General features: G+C 39.8%; 2 protein-coding genes across 2 annotated transcripts; both read right to left on the bottom strand.

Moving 5' to 3' along the window:
• Positions 1 to 3052: 3052 nt before the first annotated feature.
• Positions 3053 to 5963, bottom strand: LOC140938144 (hydroxylysine kinase-like). The gene is made up of 3 exons (XM_073387669.1): positions 5955 to 5963; positions 5109 to 5705; positions 3053 to 3694 (listed from the first exon to the last, which is right to left on the bottom strand). Exons 1-3 carry the CDS (start codon positions 5961 to 5963, stop codon positions 3053 to 3055), a joined length of 1248 nt encoding a protein of 415 aa, XP_073243770.1.
• Positions 5964 to 14856: 8893 nt separating this feature from the next.
• LOC140937024 (cilia- and flagella-associated protein 161-like) lies at positions 14857 to 22381 on the bottom strand. The gene is made up of 8 exons (XM_073386547.1): positions 22191 to 22381; positions 22000 to 22089; positions 20929 to 21134; positions 19432 to 19507; positions 19030 to 19130; positions 17514 to 17571; positions 16592 to 16665; positions 14857 to 15371 (listed from the first exon to the last, which is right to left on the bottom strand). Exons 1-8 carry the CDS (start codon positions 22257 to 22259, stop codon positions 15107 to 15109), a joined length of 939 nt encoding a protein of 312 aa, XP_073242648.1. The 5' UTR covers positions 22260 to 22381; the 3' UTR covers positions 14857 to 15106.
• Positions 22382 to 22932: the final 551 nt, after the last annotated feature.

Here is a 22932-nt window from a genome sequence, read left to right as displayed (position 1 = left end):
GATCGGGTAAGACAGTGTTCACGGATTAGCAATGTGTATTTCCTTTCATTGCTTCAAAGACAGACTATCACGATAAGAGAGTCCCAATATTTTGAGATATCCTCACAAGCTAGGCACGGAGCAACCCGAAGTACTCAAACCTTTCACTTTCTTTCCTAGTTACATTGACCTAAGAGGAAAAATATCCGCTTTTACTCGGTTTATTTTCGAAGATGGTTGGCTGCATCCTAGGAATCTAGTGTTCCTTCGATGTAGGTGCCTTTCGGTTATAACCTGTGGGTCGTCCTCTTTTAGTACTTACCAGATAATCCCAAGAGTGTTCAATATCAAGATTTAAGATAGATCCCAAAATCTATGAACGCATCTACTTGTAAAATACCAAAGAACCAAAACAAACATGCGAGAGTACTGTCGAGGAGTTTTCATCCAGTTGAATGGACAAATCACAAGATTTTGTCCAGAGACCCAAGCTGTACGACTTCATCATGCGTGTCTGAGGGAGTGACGGGTTTAAAAGGGTGAAATTTTGGACGTCGCGGTATGTCAAATGACCCCAGACGAGGAAAAAAAATCAAACTTGAACGGTCGAAACTGGAGAGCATTAAAAATCACTCAATACTTCACAACCCGGATTATTTGTGGCGTTAAAATTGAGTTGACAGCTTAGCTGGCATGAGATTTGACCCATGCTTCGCCCTGCGAGTCACGTTTTTTTCCCCCATGAACGTGCCAAGTGTACGTAGTAAACATAGGGACAGAATCAGATCATCTTTCAATTCCATTCCATGATATTTACTGCTAGCCTTTTCCACTTCATTCCGGCTTCATTCGTTTTTAAAAATTTGTTTTTAGATAATTTACGGAACCGGTACAATTGTCATTATGCTTCATCTAATACTACTTAAGAAGAATCAAGGAGTTACCCAAAAAAGGAAAGATACAGAAAATGTATGCCCTCAGGCCAGGTGTTGCTTGTACAAATTTTTGGTTCGGGCTCAGCTCTATGTTTACTGAACGAATGATTCAATCTGCAAACAACTCGTTGACCAGGCTATTTTTAGTATTTTTGGAACGCTCGCATTAAGAAAACATCCTTATAAATGAACAACCTATATGTCTGTATTAATTGACCCTGATCATAGTTATTAGCGTGGAATTGTTATGAAACCCGTTAGAATCCTTTGTTATATATTTTTTTTACCTTTTTTGGGCCTGACGGACGTTTAAAAGCATTCCTATCATTTTGAACTTACAGACCAACAGAAACATCGCATTCAGTTATTCAGTCACAATTTGTGACCAAAAAACAAAGGATTGTGTACGGTCAGGGAGCTTCCAACATAAGCTACAATGCCGTTGTTTTCAACTTTGATGTTTGCCGGCTTTCATAACCAGTCTCCTCTTCTAACTATGCCCTGATTTAAAAAAGCTACAAAATTTTAAAAAAATGAAACTTCCCAAGCGATGAAACATGAAGCCATTAAATTTGATACCTGACGATTATAGCCGGTGGTGGAAAGCAGGTCAGCATAGTAAGGGGACAAACCACACAAGAAAGACGAGAATTTTATTAGTTTACAACACAAATTCTATACTTCAGCCATACCAACAACCCCATACCTACCCTGACAAGAACACACACCGACAAACAAAGACAAAAGACACTTGACATGGAAATTTTGGAATAAAACTGGGGAGAAATATGCAGCCAACCTTCTTTAAAATGGGCTCTCCAAACTGAAAAGCTGGGGCGGATCCAGAAAGGGACAGAACCTCATCACAGAAGTGTCTGTAATGTAGAGGTCGGCACCCTGTAAGATTGACTATGACTTTAGGACCAAGTGAATTGTGTACAATCAAGAGGTTTCTGTATTATAGCGGAGGAGTGGGAAAGGAAAGGTTTAACGGTACGGCTAATTCTTCGTAACCAACTTGCGTTGCCCAAATTTGAGTGGCGTTTGTGTAAATCGTACAGGAAAAGGGACGGCAATCAAGAAAACCTTGTGACAAAGTTGCGTTAGCACACCTGTTTTTATTAGCTAAAGAACATGACGGAAAATTCTACGCGTTATGTGAAGAAGAAATAGCCGAGCTATTGCCTTAAGGCATAGCAAGAACAGCAGAAATACAACTCGACGAATGAACTGCTATTTGAAGAATAAGTTTATCTGCTAGACTAAACGTCATTCCCTTTATATCCTGAATTTGTCGAGGATTAGGCAAATAAAAACGGAAATTCAAGAGGTAAGCATACTTTGAAAGTATGATATATAGGTCCCGAGTACAAAAAATTTAGTTTTGTTTTCCTGAAAGTTCTGATGTTAGTCAAATGAAACATCATGATCATTATTATGTTCCCATAGACTTTCACTAGAACACGTTTTTTTTTGTTTCGTGTCCACGCTTAGATGCAACCGACGGTAGTATCACGAACGGGATACATTTAAATCTAGGCAAGGCCACATGACCAAGAATTAACCAATGACTGTCCCTGTTTAGTTGTTCAGGAATATATCATTTAGACTCGTTTATTTCGTAAGCATCGTAAAGTATTCCGTCAAATCTCTATGGGATTTGAATTGCTATATTTGAATAAATGCATGAACGAATGATGAATCAGCTTTATCTAGAGAGGGCGAGGAGTTCTCAGTTAAAAATCTCAAAACGATTCGGACCTTTAAATTATAAAAAGCAAAATTGACAAAACGGTAAAAAAGATAATGCTAACACTAGATACTTCAAAATCAAATAAACTATTTGCACATAACCTCTCATGAAAACTAGATGTTTAAAAATCATTGAGGCGCTTTTTAGAGCTATTTACACTTGCTACATTCAATACAGTTTTTGGGCGCCTCCGAAGAAAATGCATCAACCAGAGTTTTCTTTCTTCCACTTCCTGTACCACAGAGTGCGAGCAGTCTCTCTTTTTCTTCAGGGTTTATAGTGAGGGGAGTCCACGCGCGCGAGCGTCGAGCCACGAGACTTCTCGTAGTCTATTCCTGCACCAAAGCGTTTTTGCGCTTCAAAGGTGTCACGACGTATTTTTTACTTAATTGTAACTGTTCTGATTGGTCAATTGGAGCCATATTTTTAGCACCTCGTCTTTGGGCGTATTCCAAAAGGCTTCAAAATTCTTCCACCCGTGTGTAGAGGTTTCCATGAGATAACTATTGCCAGGGTCGAGATATGTGCTGGTGAAAGCGCCATAAACTAAAGTCTGACAAAACCTCGAGGCTATTAATACAGGCAGCAATTCTATCTCTTCGTTCGACAAGGGGTTGACAGAGTAATATCCCGCGAAAAAATGTCCCGCCGCCATTCGAGATTCCTCGCAGTTCAATGCATTAGGGTGATTCAAGCAGTATGTAAGCGAAATTGCTAGATCAAAGACACGGCAACTATAATTAATATCTGAAAAGTCGATGAAGCCAAAGTCTGCTGCATGATTATCATTATTACCGCTACGTTGAACCAATAACATATTTGTGTAATTCGCGTCTCCATGGATGACCTGTTTCGGCAACAGATGAATTTTCGGTGTTACATTTTTCCTAAAGGATTCACAAACCTCTTGGATCATTTCAATGAAATGATGGTCATTCAAAGCGTCAAGAAATGGTTCTATTTTTTCACCTGTAGTAGCCAAGTTCCATGCTAAGTCATCGCGTCCAAGCTTTGGACATCCAAAATCCTGTAAAACAAAGGAGATTATGGTAGGGCGATGGTTTGCAAGCGATTTTCATCGCCTCGTTGCCTGGGCGCTTTCTGTGATTTTCGGCAGTAGTCGTGGCGCAAAGGTTTATGAAATTTTTTGGACAGAGGAGGGAAGGATCATGAAAAACGTTAAAAGTGCTAAGATGTTTGGAAATGCTTCGCCCATCCCTCGTCCTCTTGCACCGCAACTATTGCTGGAAATCCCAAGAAAAACCTTGGTACGAGGCAGGGCTTCTATTTCACCTTCCGGTTCGTCCCTAAAAAAACGGAAGATATCTAGACGTCCTGGGCGATTATATTAGTCTGGAGACCAGGCTTAACAGCCCGTGTGTGCGGGCACTTTCAAGTTCTCGCACACAATTCGCGGATCTGTTTTTAGCCCTCCTGCTCGATCGCCTGCCTCGCTGACCAGGAGCATATAAACGTGAGCGCGCAACTCCCATACTTAGCCGATACAACGGCGTTTTCACAGATCAAGGTATTTTTAGCATCATTTTTTGAGAACGTTTTCCTGCAAAAATAGAGGCACCGTCCAGTATGCGTGCGCATCCATAATACGATACTTACAAAAAGAGGAAGTAAATGCTATCAAAACACCAGAAATACCTTTTTAAGTCTTCGGTTTTTGATGACTGTTTTGTAAGACTTATTTGAAACCCTGAAGTTTGAAGACTTGATTTCAAAGTTCGCAGGAAAAATGATCTAAAAATAAACTGGTCTGAGAAATTGCCGTTACATGGGCACAAGAGCTGCTCGCTCCGTGTTGTGGGCGCCTGCGCTGACTTGATAAGTAACTGTCGAAAGCGGGAACAATAATGGCCAGCTTAGTACTGCTCAACTTGTAAACAATAAATTGGGTGTTTTTTTTATCAGATAATGACCAGAAAACAGCCTGAGTAGCTTCTAACTTCGTTTGAAGGAAAATATTTACACAAGGTATCTACCGTCCTCGGCGCTTATTAAATTTTTGGACCTTGAGAGTGGGCGCTTATTCGAGGTGGGCGCTTATTTGAGGCTGGGCGCTTATTAAATTTTCACCATTTTCAGCCAGTGAAGTATGTTTATTTTGCAACAAAACAATAAATGCTAATAACAAAACGCGAAGAAGTAACAAAGCAAGGTTTCTGTAAAGTACTCTGAAGAAAACTCCGTCCTCGGGGAAGTCTCTTATTAGACTTTATTCACTCAAGTGGGTGGGGTGGGGGTGAGCGCTTATTTGAGTTTGATTAGGAGGAGGAGGGGGTGGGCGCTTATTCGAGGCTAGGCGCTTATTAACTTTTTCTTCCTTCAGGATGGGCGCTTATTCGAGGTGGGCGCTAATTCGAGGTTGGGCGCTTATTCGAATAAATACGGTAACTCTGTATGATAGGCTCCGCCCTGTAAGGTCATACCTTTAAATCTTGATGCAGTCTTCCCAAGGCGAACCCAGCATCGAAGCAAAGTTGGGTGTTAAGCGGTATTTCGTGCAGCATTTGTCCGGGTACAAAAGTCAGTAATCGCACAGCACACACATAGTATGCTTCTTTAGAATACTCCTCACCGTTGTAAATTTCTATCTCTTCTTTATTGGCCAACTCATTGGTTTCCATGGTAACACTATCAGCCGGGGCAACCTTGGGTATTTTGCACATGACAAATGTAGTGTCGTAAATGGAAGGGACTGGAACAGGGCAAGCATGGTCACGTGACTGGAGAAATGACATGACGTCAGATTGAGTCTTCATTAAACCTTCGTGATTCGAGTCCATGTGGTTCACAACTTTCAGAACGTATTCATGACTTGGAAGTGTTTCCTTCTCTTTTCCCTCTGTATTCAACAAACCACGGACAAAAAAATTCCTGTCGTCATAACCGTCCAATTCTTTCACAGAAGAATCATCTAAAATGTGCAGGTTGAACAGGTTTGTTGCTAAGGTAACAGCTTGCTGCTTACTCACCCATGGCCTTCCGGGAAGCAAGCTCGAGGGGTTGTTTTCCCGTGGAGTATTCTAGAAAGAATTAATCATTTGAGTTAGGAAAAAAATTAAAACGAAAAACTGATGAATGCAATGATCGATGCAAAGGTTTTTTACTATTGATCCTAGCAGTGCGCAGGACGTATGTTATACATGAACACTGTATATCGCCCAGCTGGCCACGAGTCATTCGTAGCTCAGTGGTTAGAGCATCCGACCGGGATATGGAAGGTCACAGGTTCAATTCCTGTCGGGAACTCAGATTTCTTCTTTGTTCTGTACTTGTGACATGTTGATCACATCATTTCTCATTTACAAAACGTTTCCCGAAAATCGAGTTGGAAAGTAAATGAAGACAACTTTTCGGGTCGTTCCAGTGGAAGATGTACTGAAGCAATCAAAAACGGAATTTCGGAAAAGGTAGTCCTGTTTCTCCGGACGGAATGCTTACTACGGAATTACAAACTGCTTCGTGCTCCATTTCCTTAAATGCGTCTTTGATACTAGTTTCAGGCTTTCTCGGACGTTTTTGGCAATCGGATTTGAATTGTGCAGATGGTAAACGCGATTCTGGGAAGAATTAAATTTTCATGTAAATGGAAAATAACCAATACTTCCCTTCTCTTCCCTTCCCTTAAGTTTTACACCTTGTAGCAGATAAACAACGTAAATTGCCGCTTATACCCCCCAAGTTATAGGCCCATCTTCTTGTAAGCAAAGCATACTATAGAGTGTTTTCACTCACGTGGCCAGCATCTATGCAAATTTATTGGAACAAAAGGAAGCGTTTGCATAAGAAAAGAGTTCAACTCCCAGAGGATTGGTTTGGGACACCAATATGGCCGCCATGACGTCATGTCAAAACACTCTATACAAAGTGCAAGAAAAGGTGACTGGATCAAGGAGACCGAAAAACGGACTTGTTTTCCATTGGATCCTTCCCGGCGCCAGAACGACTAGCCGAGCAATCGCCACAAACTTTGAAGAAGAGATCATTCGTTTGAAGAATTTATGCACTCGCTCATTCGAAAGGGGACGCTAAATCGAATCATTACGGTTTTGGAGGCCATCTTGACGTGTAGGAAACCTTGTGAAAATATACAGTGCTGTATGTAAAAAAGTTTTCTTCCGGCCGACTAAAATTTCCCATGAAAAATTGCAGGCAAATGTCTGGAAAATCTAAACCAAGCGGCTGGACAAATTTAGGCAAAGGTGCGGCCCCCATTAATTGTTAGTACAATCCTTTGGTGTGAAGCTTAAGTTTACAATTCTTTTTTTTTTTTTCAGAACAGCCGGTTTATGAAAACTATCCGGCATTAGATTCCCATACAAGACCCTTCACCAGTCAAGATGGCTTTCAGAACCGTCGTATAGAGTACAGCAGTACGAAAATTGAATTTTTAATATTTCAAAACAACCGGATATTCTTAGCCTCTGCTTTTTTTGTCAGTCCCGTTCAAATCAAATACAGAATATTCTGTAAATTCCGTATTTTAGAATATTCCGTGTATTCCGCCATTCCGTTCCATCATTCCGTGAGTCCGCCATTCCACCCAATAGGGTCACCCCTTCATGGTCGTTGTCAATAGGTAACATTTTTGAGGTCGTCGTTTTTGTGTGGGTCAGAGGTCTTCGTTTTCTAAACAGCTTGAGTCGAAAACTCCCCAAAATGATATTTCATCACGGTCTTTCTGCACAGGCTTATGCGTTAAAACGAATACAAATCGATTTTTCTTTGAAAATTTACTCGAGATTGATCACACAATTGTGGTATGGAAATAACCTTCGACACGGCTGACTGCCATGCAAGCCTTGCACTCATCGCAACCGAAATTTTTTACCGTGTTAATATTTTATTTTCGTTTAAATATATTGCTAAAAATTAGAAAATGAAAAGTAGGGTCCTTTTTTTTAGATTGAACATACTACGGGGGCAATTACGTGAGACCGGGACGAACTCAGACCGGTACAAATTTGTAATTTATGCACATGAGACCAGGACGAAATGCTTGGTCGATAACATGACGGGCGGTACAAAATAAAAAACAGGAGATTCTTGCAGCTAAATAACTAACTTTCCTAACTGGTACACAATTTACACCAGTAGACAGTGAGTGGACAAACGTAGAGTTGTACTGCTCCCAGAAAATTATAAGCTTTCTGGTGGCCTGTTAATATTTGCTGCACAGCAACTCAAAATGGTGCAATCCCTCACATTAATCTAAGCACATATTCGGTTCAAGCTATTTCTAAGTCTAGTTTACTGATGTTATCCATAGCAGTGTTCCCTTTTTTTGCTAAGAAAAAGCAAGGAGTCTGAGATTCGTTTCCGTTTTATATGAGAGAGTTACGGTCTCAGACCAGTACGAAAGTAACTCAGTCGTGTTGGGTCAGCGACGGAGACGAAGTCAAACCGGTCTGGCAGTTCATTTTTCTGCCGGTCCCATGTGAGCGCATGAAAAGAAATGTATGGAGACCGATACGAACTCATACCGGTCTGAGTTCGTCCAGGTCTGATGTAATAAACTACCCCCTAACTCGTTCAGCTTAGTTCAGACGTCGAATTTTTCATGGGCCGAACCTAATACATTGAATTAAGTACATAAAAGAATCACTCCATACCCCGCACAGGCGGCAAAATCTAGGAGGTTAACACACGGAACTTCGTAGAAAAATGCAAAACACGTCCCAGAATCTAAAAACTGCCCGAAGTTTTCATTAGTCAAACTTTTAGCCGCGTGCAAGCGAACGCAACCTTGTTGGCCATTGTTGGCCGTAATTTTCACGTAGCTTTACGCGAAATAAAGCTTTCGTCTCATCTGTCATTTTTCCGCCGAAGTCGTCAAAAATCTGAACTGAATCAAATGTACATTACCATTGTTGTATCCAGACTCTTCAAGAAACGAAGTCCAGTTTTTGTGGCCTCACTAAACTCTAACGAGCATGTAACGTGCAAGGTCCTCGCAGCAGTAGCCTGCCGTGCTGGCGGTTTGTTTGGTGATGGGAGAACAAAGAAGTCACATGGCTATGGGTAGAAATGCAACAACAATAACAATAATTTATTAAGGTATTTCCATATCTATACATGGCATTACCTATCTAATACTTATGAATAAAGTACAAATATATCATTTATAAATATATGGCAAAATAAAAAGATTATATTCTTTTCTGAAATAACATATCATGTCTGTAACGCATACATTCAAAAACAAAAGCAGCAATTGATCTACAAACAGAGGGATCTATACTATTAAAGAGAAATAAAAGTTTTGAAGTCACATCTAAGTCCTTGAAAAGTGTATATCTATCAGATATTTCACTGAAGAATTTTAAACGTAAATTGTCATAAAGTTTGCAGAAGAATAGAAAATGAAGTTCATTTTCAACTTCATTCGTCTGACATAGATAACATATTCTTAAATTTTCGGGAGTTTTAGGTACTGTGTGTCTGCCTGTTTCAATATGTAATCGATGATTTCCTAGTCGAAATTTATTGAGTGAGGTTTTGTGAAGTGGATTTTTAATCATATTTAAGAATTCTGCTTTTTTATTATCGTTCTTAAAGGTAGTATAAAAATTCAATTTTCTATTTGTTTTAAGGAGGGTAAGTTGATGCTCAGTTAGAGCATTATTGATGTTTTGCTTGATGTAAGAGGTGAAGACTTTTTCGTTGTTTTCATTCAATGTTATGGCGGTTGCGTTGTACTTGCTACATATAAGAAATGCATATGACATACGAAGTACCCGCCAGAAAACGAGTGCCGTCTCTGACCAAACTGATACTTTGCTATTGTGTTCGGCACGAGACGAAACCAACAACTTAAAGAACTGCGCGACGTGGAAGACCGCTACGACTCTTTAGAGCGTGAAGCGAAATCTATTCAAGATGAAAATGAAAGCTTAATGATTGCTCTAAAACTTTTAAACAACGAAATTAACATGAACATATCAATGAGCAAAATTTGCATGATGAGGAAACCCCTTGGGTGACAGGAAGTGATAACAAGACAATGCCCAGAAACAAAAAGAGAGAGCGTCAATTACCAGTTGGAAGAAAGATTCTACTGACATCGCGCGTCTCAAACAATAAACAACGAGCGGACCACAGTCATCGTTGGTGACTGCATAATAAAGAATGTTCAGGCAATAAAACTAGCTAAGACTGTGGGACAACGGGTTGTTATCAAGCCGTTCCCCGGAGCCACAATTCGCGACATGCGTTTGCATGTTGTTCCTACAATTAATAAGTCTCCTCATCAAATTTGTCTACATGTGGGTACCAACGATCTAAGATCATCTACACCGAGCGATGTGGCAGATGCTATCATAGACTTGGCCAGTGAGAGAGGTTGAGAATGCTTCCGAGTCTGAAATAGTTATATCTGAACTAACTGCAAGGAATGATGATTACCGCGACGCCGTCAAAGCGGTAAACAAACGTCTAAAACAATTTTGCAACCAAAATAACTGGAAACTCATCAGCCATGCTAACATCAGTTCAAAAGGACTTAACAAAGGTGTACTGCACCTAAACAGAGAAGGTAACGAACTATTGCAAAAGAACTTTGTAAATTTTATGAGATCTAACTGATTTCCTAATTCTAACTCTAGTTTCTCAAACGTTGCCAGAATTAGTAGACAACGAAGTTCATTCAGGTAGTTCGGGTCCTTCCAATATGTCTAATTCTTTACCAGCTAAACGTGGTTTCAAAATGGCCTGTTTGAACATTAACAGTGTCGTCAAGACGGGGGCAATTACAGAAATCTCCGAAATCGAATCAACAATAAAGTGAAAACCACCAAGGCATCCTACTATCATAATAGTTCTATTCAATCCGAAGGAAATGCCCGAAGGACTTGGAAACCTGCTTGGAAAACTATAGTAACAACCTCATGTCTCGTCGTCAGAGCAACCAGATAGTAAAGGATGTGAAAGTAAATGACATCTCTATCTGTAACTGTAACGAGATTTCCAACGCCTTTAACGAACACTTTTCAACTATTGGGCCCAGACTAGCCCGCGAAATACCTTTAACTTCCGACGAGGAGTCTCAGGGGCATCCAACCAGAATATGGTTCAAAACCACTCAAACATAGCATTGTTAAACGTATTTTAGTAGTTAAACGGTATAGGCATATTTTCACCCCCTAAAAATTTTTCATCTGTTCAGATTCCCTAGCTGAGAGTCTAGTGATTCGAAAATTATAGGGATCAAAACTTACCTTCTCGAAAATTTCAGCCAAATAAAAGGCTCCCGAAAGTCTAGATGATCTTTTTAGGGTAAAAATCCGGCTATAAAAATGGGCAATTATACTAGTTTTTAGATGTTCGAAAATCCTAGGAGAGGCAGGCAAGCAATAAATTTTACAACAAATGTTCCGGGAGTCTATTCATTTAAAAAATGTTACTGAAAATTACAACAAATTCTGTTTTCGTCCAACTACTACCAGTTATGTCTTTACCCATCTAAATAAATTGCCAAAGACTAAAGTACAGGGTTAGATAATATCTCTGCTAGGTTGATTCGTGAGTGTGCTGATATAATTTCAGGCCCGTTATACGATCTGTTTAAGAAATCTCTGATGTTTGGCATATTTCCTGACGACTAGAAATGTGCAAGTTCAAACAACTACCGACCTATCTCAGTCATTTCCGTAGTCGCCAAAGTGTTCGAGAGGATTGTGTAAGATCAGTTATACAACTTCTTAAATAGTGAAGAAATCATCTCTAAACAACAATCTGGTTTCCGGTCTCTACACTTAACTGTTACTGCACTCATTTAAAAGCCACTGACAGTTGGGCGTTTAATATCGATCGTGGCTACGTCAATGCTGTAGTGTTTCTCGACTTAAAAAAAGGCATTCGACACTGTTGATCATAAGATATTACTAACTAAAATGAATCGGTGTGGAATTCAAGGTAAAACTCTTGGTTGGTTTAAATCGTATTTGACGAATCGCACACAGCGGTGCTCAGTTAACGGTTGTCTCTCTGACCTCACCACTCTTAAATGTGGTGTGCCACAGGGAACGATCCTTGGCCCTCTTTTCTTTCTAATTTATATTAACGATTTGCCTAACTGTCTTTCGTTCAGCATACCTACAATGTATGCTGATGACACCCACATTACTTATGCTGGTTCTGATTTGCATTTGATTCAGTCTAGTCTATCTCACGACCTTGAAAAGCTAAGCAAATGGCTTGTGTCTAACAGACTCACCTTGAACGCTATAAAAACTGAATTTATGTTGATCGGCTCCAGGCAAAGATTAAGTACTCTATCTGATACACTCGAACTTTCGATTGATAATGTTCCGATTGATCAAGTTCCCTCTGTGAAATCACTTGGACTGATATATCGACGAAAATTTAATGTGGCATTTCCCAATTGATAAACTGTGTAAAAAGATCGCTTCTACAACTGGAGCCATAAAGCGAGTTAAGCCATTTGTGCCTCAATCCACCCTACTCAATATATTTAATATTCTCTCAGGTTCATTTATAATTTACAGTTTGAAGAGAGCAATTTCTGGTTTGATACTTATTCTTTTATTAGTCTTTTATTATTCAACAAAAAATGACACTTGGCGTCCTATTATTAATATTAATAATAATAATAATAATAATAATAATTTAACAACTTCTAGAGCGCTATTTACATTCACTGATCAACAGCGCTTAACAACTTAAAAAAACTACAATAAAATTCAAATTTGTAAAACTAATTACATGTACATGAATATTACTTGTTACTTGCTTTATTGTACAAACGACCGGTTTCAATAGACCGGCGAAATTTCTCATTTTATTAAAGCACTGAGGTTACGATAACTTCGAGTTAAACTGATTTCACGGGTTGTTAAAGAGTCGAGCGATTCCCTTTTCCCAGGTGAGCGCCGACTCATTTCGCTTCAATATTCAGAAATGCTCTCGATCTCTTTACGCTTTCATTGCCTTTCGCCCGACATGTTTTGCACCTCGTTTAGTCATGCGAAACCTCCACGAAACATCCACGCAGCGCGCGAGGTAACTTTATCCCGATTCTAAATATAGAATTACCTATGGAATAGGGTGTGTATGGGGGGATGCCTTATCTGTCCCCTTTATCCTCTCTTGATGATAGTCATTGCATTAGAATTTATTGTACCTGATGAATATTTTAACAGTGTATAAATAACGATTAAAGATTAAAGAAATGTAAAAAAAATAGCGAACAGTATTTTTTCATGACCGGAAAAAGTAAATTCTCGTATTAGTATAGCCTGCGGGCAAGCTCTGCTATTTGGGCGTGCCCCTCGCGGCTCCGCCGCTCGCTCGCGCGTTCTAGCGAGACTCGCTTCGCTCGCCCAAATAGGAGAGCTTGCTCGCAGGCTAGTATTAGTAAAATATTAAACTCAGAATTAGTTATCTCTATTTTTTATAAGCCAGCAAATAACTTCTTTTAGAAAAAATAAATAGAGAAAGTGCGTTGCTTTTCTATCCACAGGAAGCACAAGCTCAATGGTTGCGTAATTTTCAAAATGGCCGTCATTATAAAGGATTTGTATGGGTATAGATTCGAGGAGAAAAATACTCGCATGAATTTTCAATAAAATACGCTTTACCTTGTTTACTTGGTGTCTTCTTCCTTCCTGTGTGGTTATTTTCCCGATCCGTTGCAATTTAAGCAATTTCCTTTATCCAGAGTTCCACATTTTTAGAATTATTTTTAAAATTGCGCAACCGCACGTACTCTCATATTGAGCTTGGGCGACCTGTAGAGACACTGGAGTACAATCCTGACTGGAAGGATTAGTGTTATAGACCCTAAATACGATCTGAAGCAGCTTCAGTACACTTCAAGGAAATCTCTTTAAAATTTTTATTTTGTCCTTTTGGAAAGAAATTATCGAGGAAAAACTTTTAAACAGGACACAATATAAGAACTTTGCGCGTTCTAACAGGCTAAATATGTTGATGTCCGTTAAAGCGTTTTGCCCTTTCTTTTTACCAGACATTACTGTGTTTATATTGTATAAAATTTTACAATACAGTTTGAAATAGACAATGATGAGATTAGAAAAAGATTACGGATGTTAATTTAAGCCCAGCAGAAGTAAGAAGAGAATGAATTCATGTGGCCGCTGCTTGGGTAATGATTGCGAACAGTAAAAAGGACGCTAAACTGGATTGATGCTAGCCTGCAAAGCAGGCGTATTTTGTAGTGTGAACGATCGAATGTTCTCCTGCCATCTTGGACGTTCAAACTGATAGAGAATTGGGGCGAGTTAAAAAATGATTCCAAGAGGAGAGTATTCCTTTTTTCTCCCAGCCCCTCCTCCCTTAGTTTTTCAATTTCTTTTAAGGAACCTCTGAGAATCGTTAAAAAAAAAAACGTCTGCTTTGTAACCTGCATTTGGTAACCGTTCTCGAACGTTTTGGCCATAAGCCAAATAGGAAAACCTGTTCCTTTCCCCGCAGACCACCGAGCAAACAAAACAAAAGGTCGAATTCGCAAGTCTCGGTTTTTTAGCGAGAAAAAATTGTTGACGCGACGGTATTAACTTTGTCTTAGCTGCTACAATGCTTGCTCCGTCCTCAATTCGAGCGAAACCGTTAGGTTGAAAGGAAGGTCGTGGGTAGACCAGGGTAGTCACCTTTTATGCTCTGGACCATGTTGTACCATTGGGGTCGGTTCTCGGACCTCTTGGTTATTTTCTAATAAAATACGAAACAATAAGGGGAACATTGGAGAAAACATAATATACTTCTATCATGAAACATGTTATTTATCGTGGCATGTGTGTAAGGGGTTAATAGTTTCGTTTGTCGCTTGTCTCACGGTAGTCGCCAAGGTCACGCGTATACGTAAAAGTTGAACCACCCTCAACTTTTATGTTACGCGTGGCCTTTCATACATTGCCTCTATTTCATTTAAGCACGTAACTTCCACGTGCGTTCGCACGGAACAATTACGCAACAGTGGAAATCAACCCTTAGATACATTGTATTTATCGTGACGTTTCGACCGCGCAAAGCAGACTCACTGCAGCAGCTCTGATGCCCCAGTTGTTCAAACCCTGATAGAGCTATCCACCGGATAAATCCTTATCTAGAAGATAAGTATTAGGGGGAAAAATAATCGCTTCGTTAGTGTAGTATTAGTCGGCATTAGGTTTGTCAGATATCGGCAACGTAAACTCAGTTGCATCAAAAACATAATTTATTTACTTTCAACTATTAACAGAGCACGAGTTTTGAGATTATTTACAGCTAGAGTGAAAATACAATGAACTACAAATTGATCGAAAGTCACAACTATTATAAATAAAAGAAACCATAAAACAGGAAAGAGTGAGTTCATTAAGCAGAATGGAACTATAACTGAGGGAAAAAGACTAAACTAAATCTTTTTAAAATTAACAAAGGATGACAAGGGTAGGGTGAGGTGCTATTGAGCAGGCTGTCCGCTCCCCCCGGGCTGAGTCTCTTCAGATCCACCGGGTATCTCCTCTTTAGGAGGGGCTCCTTCAGCTTCAGCGGCTTGTTGCCTTGTTAGTAGATCCTTGAATTCCTGTTCCCGCTCCAGCTCGTGCTCTGTGGCCGCGTCTTTGACCTCTCGTGTCACAAAAACCCAATGATTGCTTGGCGTCTCTGCTTTATGCGAGTCCACTTCTGTTTTGGCTACTACCTCACACTCTCGTCCAAACGGCGTTCTAACATAAATCAAGGTCAGGTCAGAGCTTGTGCGGCCTAAGCAACCCCAAGAACAGGCACAAAAACCAGCCTGGTCCCAAGGCGTTCTCTCTTGCCCCGTCGTACACGGGCGCAACTGAGAAAGGGAACGTTCCGGCGGCTTTTCGGTAACGGCTCACGGTAGAGTCCACGTTTGACTGAGCCGAAAACGCGTAGAGGCCAGGCTGGCACAAACAACGAAACAGAGACAATTTTGGACATCTCTTAACCATTATCTGGAAACTGAAAGGCGTGATTAAATTGACGGTTTGGTAGAGAAGGTGAAAGTAAGAAGTTTAATTTTTCTTTCAGTATGTGAACTTGACACAATTCCCTACAAACATGGCCAATTCATAGACAATTCAGCTGGGGTAGCTCAGTGTTTTCTGAAAAATGTTTTTGTCTGGTTCTTGACTATGCAGGAAAAGCAGGTGTCAGCATGAGCCACTGAAACCTGGAAAGAAAAAAAACTAAAGCAAACAAAACTAAAAAAAACATGAAGATGTGTAACAATAAGTGTTAATTTGCACAAAACATTTTAAAGCTTGCTGGAAAGAACTTGCGACTTAGCAATCAGTTATTTTTTTTTCAGTATGTCCTTTTTTCTGTTACAAAGAAGTGATCGATCTGCAATGCCAAAGTTCTCTTACCACAGGCTACCCAAGCTCAGTATGAGAGTTTAAACATTACCGTCGGTTGCATCTAAGCGTGGACACGAGACCAAAAAAAACATGTTCCGTAATAGGGTGCCACAAATGACGTGTTTAACCGCCAAACATTTGAAGTTTGACAGCTGTTAAAGCAAACCATCGTGCCAAAGGTAAGTTGTTTATATGTTTTTGATCAGCGCGTTTCGGTCATATTTCATTTTTCTCAACTTTCGGGTGTATTTTTCGCTCAGAAACAGCACACTTGACTCCAGAAATGTTTCTTAACGTCTAAAAATTCTTGCAAAGAATATTTTGTTGAGCGGAAACAAATTAAGTCGACAACAGCCACCTACTCCAAACTTCGAATGTTTAGCGAAAAACATGTCATGTTTGCACCCAATTAGAACATGTTTTTTCCTCATGTGTACACGCTTAGATGTAACCGACGGTAATACGTGTGGTACCATATTGCGCTGCGTATTCCTCAAATGGCCGTATCAATGATTTAACAACTCTCATGCTGAACTTGGGCTGCCTGTGCTGTTACATACCTAAATGAATACTCCGGCAAGGCTGCAAGATTCTGATTGGTTTTGACGTGGTTCAGTATGATTTTCGTGTTTGCCTACCGGGAGAAAAAAAAAACAGAAGAAAAATAAATTCCAGCCATCAGCAGGGGTCATGGGCTCGTGACTATAATAACCTGTTATTCTCTCGTATAAACGGCCCTAATGTATATCCTTGTGTACGGCCCCATAGCTTGCGAGCAAGGGGATATCGTGAGAGTTCACGCGCGAGCTTCGCCCCTCGCGCTTCGTCCTCGCGCGGTTCGCTTCACTCGTCACTCGCCCTCGTAGTAACCAACCCATGGATAGCCGAACATCACATAGTTTGGTGTTCTATAACTTAATATAGGCATGCTACTCAGTCATCTACATTTCCGCAACCCTTAGAAACGAATAAAGTGAATCGCTTTCTTGTTATACACTTAATTTACAATGACCACTATGGCCATAGGTAGTGGGCTTCACTGTCCAGGTTTTCAGATGGTAAAGTGAATGAGTGTATTTTGCGCCTTCAACAAAAGAAATGTAATCGTGTTACGAGTTGAACTTAACAGTTGGTTAAATTTGGCGAGATTCCTTTCTACCTGAGACTCTTACCTGAGGTCCGAACCTTGGCGACTTATCGTTTCGCCTTTGCTTAGTTTCTTTATCGTTCCGTTCACCAACGTTGTTCGCCAAGGTTTAAGTGGTTTAGCTTAAGAAACGAAAAAAGCTCTACAGATGTATTTATTTTTTTTGTTCTTTCAGCTATAATACGTAAAAGTCCGATAAAAATATGTATACCTCGTTCGTTAAATCATTGATCTGGTTAAAAAAGTTGACGAACTGACCTAGCACGTTGACGTCTGGCGAACAGGACGTTAGCGAGACGACTCATTGGTGAAACGACAGTAAATCGAAATCTTACCGGGACTGGCATTCCTTCTGTCTCTAGGCGATCTTGTGGATTAAAACAAAGAATTTTCCTGAAAAGACAATGCATAGTGAGTGGTATTTATTTTTTCTCTTTTTCTCTTATTTCTGCAGTTACCAGTTTAAAGTCATTTCGAAGATCGTTGTCCTGCATCAGGGTGAAATTTTGCATGCTTGATTATTGATCTCGAGCAAACTGATAATTTTAGCAGCTTTTGAATTGCAGTGGAACATAATTTCGTGTTAAATTGTTTTGGGTTCTCATTGCTACATGCTGAGTGCTGCGATTGGCTGAAAAAATCTCTCGCCGCTATTAATTCAGCCAAGTGGACACGTATTAGAGATGACACTAAAACTCTTTCAGTAGTTCGCATGTGTTTTCCAAGTTTGACATCGGCTACATACATTTTTTATAATTTCTTTGGCTTTTTTAGTTCTCCTCAGTAGTATACCGTCTTCATTCATTTGCTCCAATTGCTGTAATTGTTTTTTGCTCATCTGCCTACGACTTTATGAAAAAACGCCGTTTAATACACTCTGACGAGAGCACAGTCGCCTTTCAAGGATGGGGTAGACTATGAGATAGCCTGTTCACAGACCCTTTTATTTTCTATTTAGAGATCGTCTAGCCCGCAAAATAGGCGTTATTTTTTTCTCGTATTTTAGGAGAACGAAGGTAAGCGGCGCGTGCCTGGCGCCCCTCGCTCGCTTTGCGTTTGCCTTCGCTCTCCTGAAAAACGCGAAAAAATAGCGCCTGTCATGCAGGCTAGGGATCGTTGAGCGCGCGTGTGAAAATAAAAACCGCGGGGGATTTATTGACTTCAAAAGACAAAAAAAGAAAACAACGTCTGTGTAGTGGCTAACTTTGCAGGGGCACCCAACAACGCCTCCTAAATACATTGATACTGAACTCTTTTTAGGCTCTTTAGATCTCTAGAGATGCATTTTAAGCGGCGGTATAGAATTTGTATCTGTTCGGTCATCCTAGGGGAACTTCAGTCTTTTTGAAATTCATGGGTTGAGTATTATTTTCCCGAAATTTTAGTCGATTTTAACATAGTACGAAAGTGAGAATTTTTCTGATTCCTCTCTCCATCACATTTCTAAATCCGGAAATTTTAGGCTAGGTTTCCTTTTTTCTACGAAAAATAGCCTTATCTGGGGAGTGAAATTTGAAAAAAATTGGCTTTCAAAACATTTTTTTTTTGAAAAAATTGAAAATCTCAGGAAAATTGTACATGAATGGAGCGGTCATCTAGAAACTTTTAGCTGTCCTCAAGTAACAGAAAATTCTAGGCAATATTTGCCTCTCCAAACAGATATTTTACAGAAAACAGTCTTTGGTTGCCCTTGACTTTGAAAGGTCTCTTATTGAGTAAAGTGAGCAAATAACGCATGCGCGTGCAAAATCATCGCGAGAAGATGCGCTGCGCTGCAAACAATTTTCGCCCTTTCTTAAACTTTATCTGTGAAAACTATATTAAAAAGAGACCACTCCCAAGTGTTCTCACCAATGACACATGAAAGTCGCATTATCAACAAGAGTCACTAATTGCTGTCTTGACTTCTTTGCACATTCGTTAAAAGATGTTCTGTCACTCTTTAACTTGAGCTGCAAAGTGAAAAGAATGCGATAAGGACAGTGGCAGATCCAGGGGAGGCGCCCGCTCCCCCCTTATTTTTAGACCAAACTAAGGCCCAAAGGGCCAAAAACATTTTTTTTGAGACCCCCCCACCTCTTATCTAAGGGTATGGATGACCGGGCCCCCCTTATCTCAAAGTCTGGATCCGGCACTGAAGGATGTAGGGTAGTGCCATGTTGAAGTGAGAGAAAAAAAAGAGAAACCATTGAAATTGGTCCAACGGTTTTAAATAGGTGTTATTAGAGTGCGTTAAAACTAAGAAATTCTTACATCTCCTCCAACTGCAGGCAGCGTGCTCAGGATGAATGGTTCATTATATCTTAACACCTCGCCTTTATCCCTAGGCCTGGTCAAAAAAAGGAACAAACAAAAACAAAACGAAACAAAATAAATTAAAGCAAAAAGATGATACCATCAGTGCAGACTAATTATGTTCATTGTTAGCTATTGTTATCCGGTGAGAACCTGTAAGTTCTCTAAAAGCTTTAGTCAGGGGTACCCAACGACGGTTTCCTCCTTAATACATAGAAAACACTTTTTAGGCTACCCAGAATAATATAGATCTATAGAATGCATTCTAAGTGGCGCTATTAAATTTGTACCTGTTCAGTCATCCTAGGGGAACTTGAGGCTAGCAAGTCTTTTCAAAATTACAAGGGCTTCAGTATCATTTTCCCGAAAATTCCTCTCTCCATCACATCTTTGAATTATCCGAAAATTTAGGTTTCCATTTTGTACCAAAAATAAGCCTAACCTGGGCAGTGAAATTTGAAAATTTAAAATTCAGAAAATCGTAGGGAATTTATTAGATAATTAGCCTCGAATATTGTACATGAATGGAACAGTCACCTGGAAATTTTTAGCCGTCCTCAAGTAATAGAAAATTCCAGACAATATTTGCTTCTCTGAACAGATATTTTACAGGAAATAGTCATTGGGTGCCCCTGTCAAGCGCAAGAGGCTCCATTTGAGATTAAGCAAAGTGAGTCACAAGACTGATGAGAGAAAATTCCTCACAGCTGGCTTTATTACTTGTAGCTTGGGTATAGTAGTCTCCTTGCTACTTACACTTGAAAGATCTCTTACAAACAGCTTGCTTACAAATTTGACTTAGTGTAAAGATACAGAAGTAATGATACATTAGCCTGCATAACAGTCATCTCCATTTTCTATTCCTAGCCAAGTGGGAGAAATGCCCGAGATTCACATGTACAAGAGTAGAAAAAGAGTAAATGTAAAAAATGAAAAAGGTAACTAATGAGCTTGAAGAAAGTACACACTAAATCTGAAGTGCATAGCAGTCCTTTGTTGCTTTTTAGAAAACCTGAGTTCTTCCATACATTTTGGCTCATCATCACCACCACAAGCAAACAACGTCCCAAAACTACAGGGTGTAAATAATATGTTGCGAAAAACTGTTCACTAGTCATGATGTTAAAAGCTTTGCCATTGGCTCAGTTCTTGAGTGCTTTGTTGTTAAAATAGCAAATGATTGTCTCTGTTTAAAAACATTGAACATGCTCATCAAATCAGTGCAAAATTGATCGATATCTAGAGAGATTTGCCCAGAAAATTCCCACAAAATCAGCCGTTTTTTGACTGATTGTTTTTCGGCGAAGTTAGCCCTGAAAATTTCCACGAAATTTCCGCGAAATCGGCCGATTTTTCTGTGAATCTGTCTCTGAAAATCCCGTGAAATTTGACTTATTTTCCGCTACCTAGCCCTGACTAGTAGACATGATAACGGTATACTGACTGGTTACTTACATACATCCAAGTATCACAAATGTATTTCGAATGCAAGGATCAGTTGATTTGGATGCAGAGACATCACAGGGTCCAACCAATTTCTTCTCATCATGCATTTTGCTCTCAGCCATATTTGCAGAAAGGGTGGATTCTGTTGATGGATTGTATAAGCAAACTATGTCTCCAAAATGGAGGTAGCCATCATGAGACACTGATAGACTGACCTGTGGAAACATGACAAATCCTCATATTGAGTAAAAATTTTGCTTCCCACAAAGCCCTGAGTTAAATCTCAAACTGAATGTCCAATGGAACAGGTCTGAATGCTGAATGAGGCATGATTAGGCATAAACAGGGTGGTATGTGATTTACTATATTCACAACATGTGATTTCCGTAACTGGTGAATATAATTTGAAACTAAAAGCACAGACATTAAAAACAGACAGACATGACAACATTTTCTGTTCAGTCAACTTCATTTGAATAATGTTATTTCAGATGCTCTTTTTCATGGCAGCCACCTTGTTATGCACAGTAAGAGATGTGAAGTGCAGAACCAGCGAATCACCTTAAGAAGATTCTAGGTCCAGCATATCCGCGCAACCTCCATTGCCCCCCTTACTATTTGCAAGGATCTAATCTCTGGAAACACAATGTACTCATGCCTTTGCAAACAAAACTGGCTGAAAAAATTCCCGCCCTTGGCCTTGATGGAACCACAGTAAGCTTAACCATACTAGTAAACGAAGACAGATATAGGAAAACTGGAAAAATAAGAAATCAAATTATGGTGTTTGAGTAGTTTTAAATATATAATTAGTATTGAATCGAGAGTTGGAATGGAAGACATGAATGTATTGAACTGCTTGCAACATCTGTCAGACTGTGATCTCCGTTTATCTGTTTATCTTATTTTCCTCTCCAGGGTGTTAAAAAAGACAAAAAGAATCTTTGAATAACATGCTTTAGCCTGATTACTCATTGTAAGCCTGAGTTATAGCTAAATATAAACTCTAGCTACCGTATTGATAACAGCAACAGCGAACTACTTGTAGCTTGTGTCTACATTGTGGAATCAAACTCCGACCTTTTTCAATATACTTTGTAGCAGGTTGCTAGCTTTTTGAATCAGTAGCTCTCCTCTTTCTTTCTTGTCAAGAAAATCTTTGAGTTTGTCCTAAAAAGGAATAAAGAAAAACAATAGAAAAAAACATTTTATCGCACATTAATCTCACCTATTAAACTTTGTTCTCAACAAAATCTTCAAAGCGGCCTTACCTCTTCCAAGCATATATCTTCATTCCAATTACCAATCAGTACTGAAGGATTGTATGTTCTTACGCTCATTGTGTAATCCCTCAAAAGAGAAAAACAGGAAACCTAAACTGAAACAAAACAATATTTTTTCTCTGCAAGTGTTCGCTCGAGAATGATCTGCTCCTGTGTTACATCGCTCCTGATCGCCTTGGAGACGAGACTGAGAATGAAGAAGGCCGCTGACACTGTAAACTTTCGAAGGGCACGCAAAACGTCACGCAATTATGGTGACTGTGGTTATCTAAAAATCACCAAACTAAAATGAGTCAAAATTTTACTAAAGTGCCAGTGCCACGAAATTAACTTGAGTCTATGGTGTTAGCCTGTGAACAGGCCTTTGGCTGCTATTTTTCCTCCAAACAGAGAGCCTGTTCACAGGCTACTATTAGAAAAAATCGTCTTCATGGGCGTAGCCAGGATTTTTCAAAGGGGGGGTCACAGCAGGGACACCATCCGGGGATCGCCGACTATATATGGTTTATACCGCTGCTCTCCCTCTTGTATTAGCGGACTCAGTCGTATTATCGCGGCATGAAGGCCCATATTAACCAAAGACAAGAGCGCTAGCCGTTGACGAAAATACTTTACAAAAAGACAAATTTTAAAAAAGTGAGCTTTTCAACAATGGCTTCTACGGCCAAGATATTGTCATGGCGTTTTCGCCACCTGAATATTGTAGGCTGTTTGCTCAAAAGAAGGCCTA

This window comes from Porites lutea, chromosome 5 (assembly GCF_958299795.1).
Source record: "Porites lutea chromosome 5, jaPorLute2.1, whole genome shotgun sequence".
Classification (NCBI taxonomy): Eukaryota; Metazoa; Cnidaria; class Anthozoa; order Scleractinia; family Poritidae; genus Porites; species Porites lutea.
This window is presented reverse-complemented; position numbering and strand designations above follow the sequence as displayed.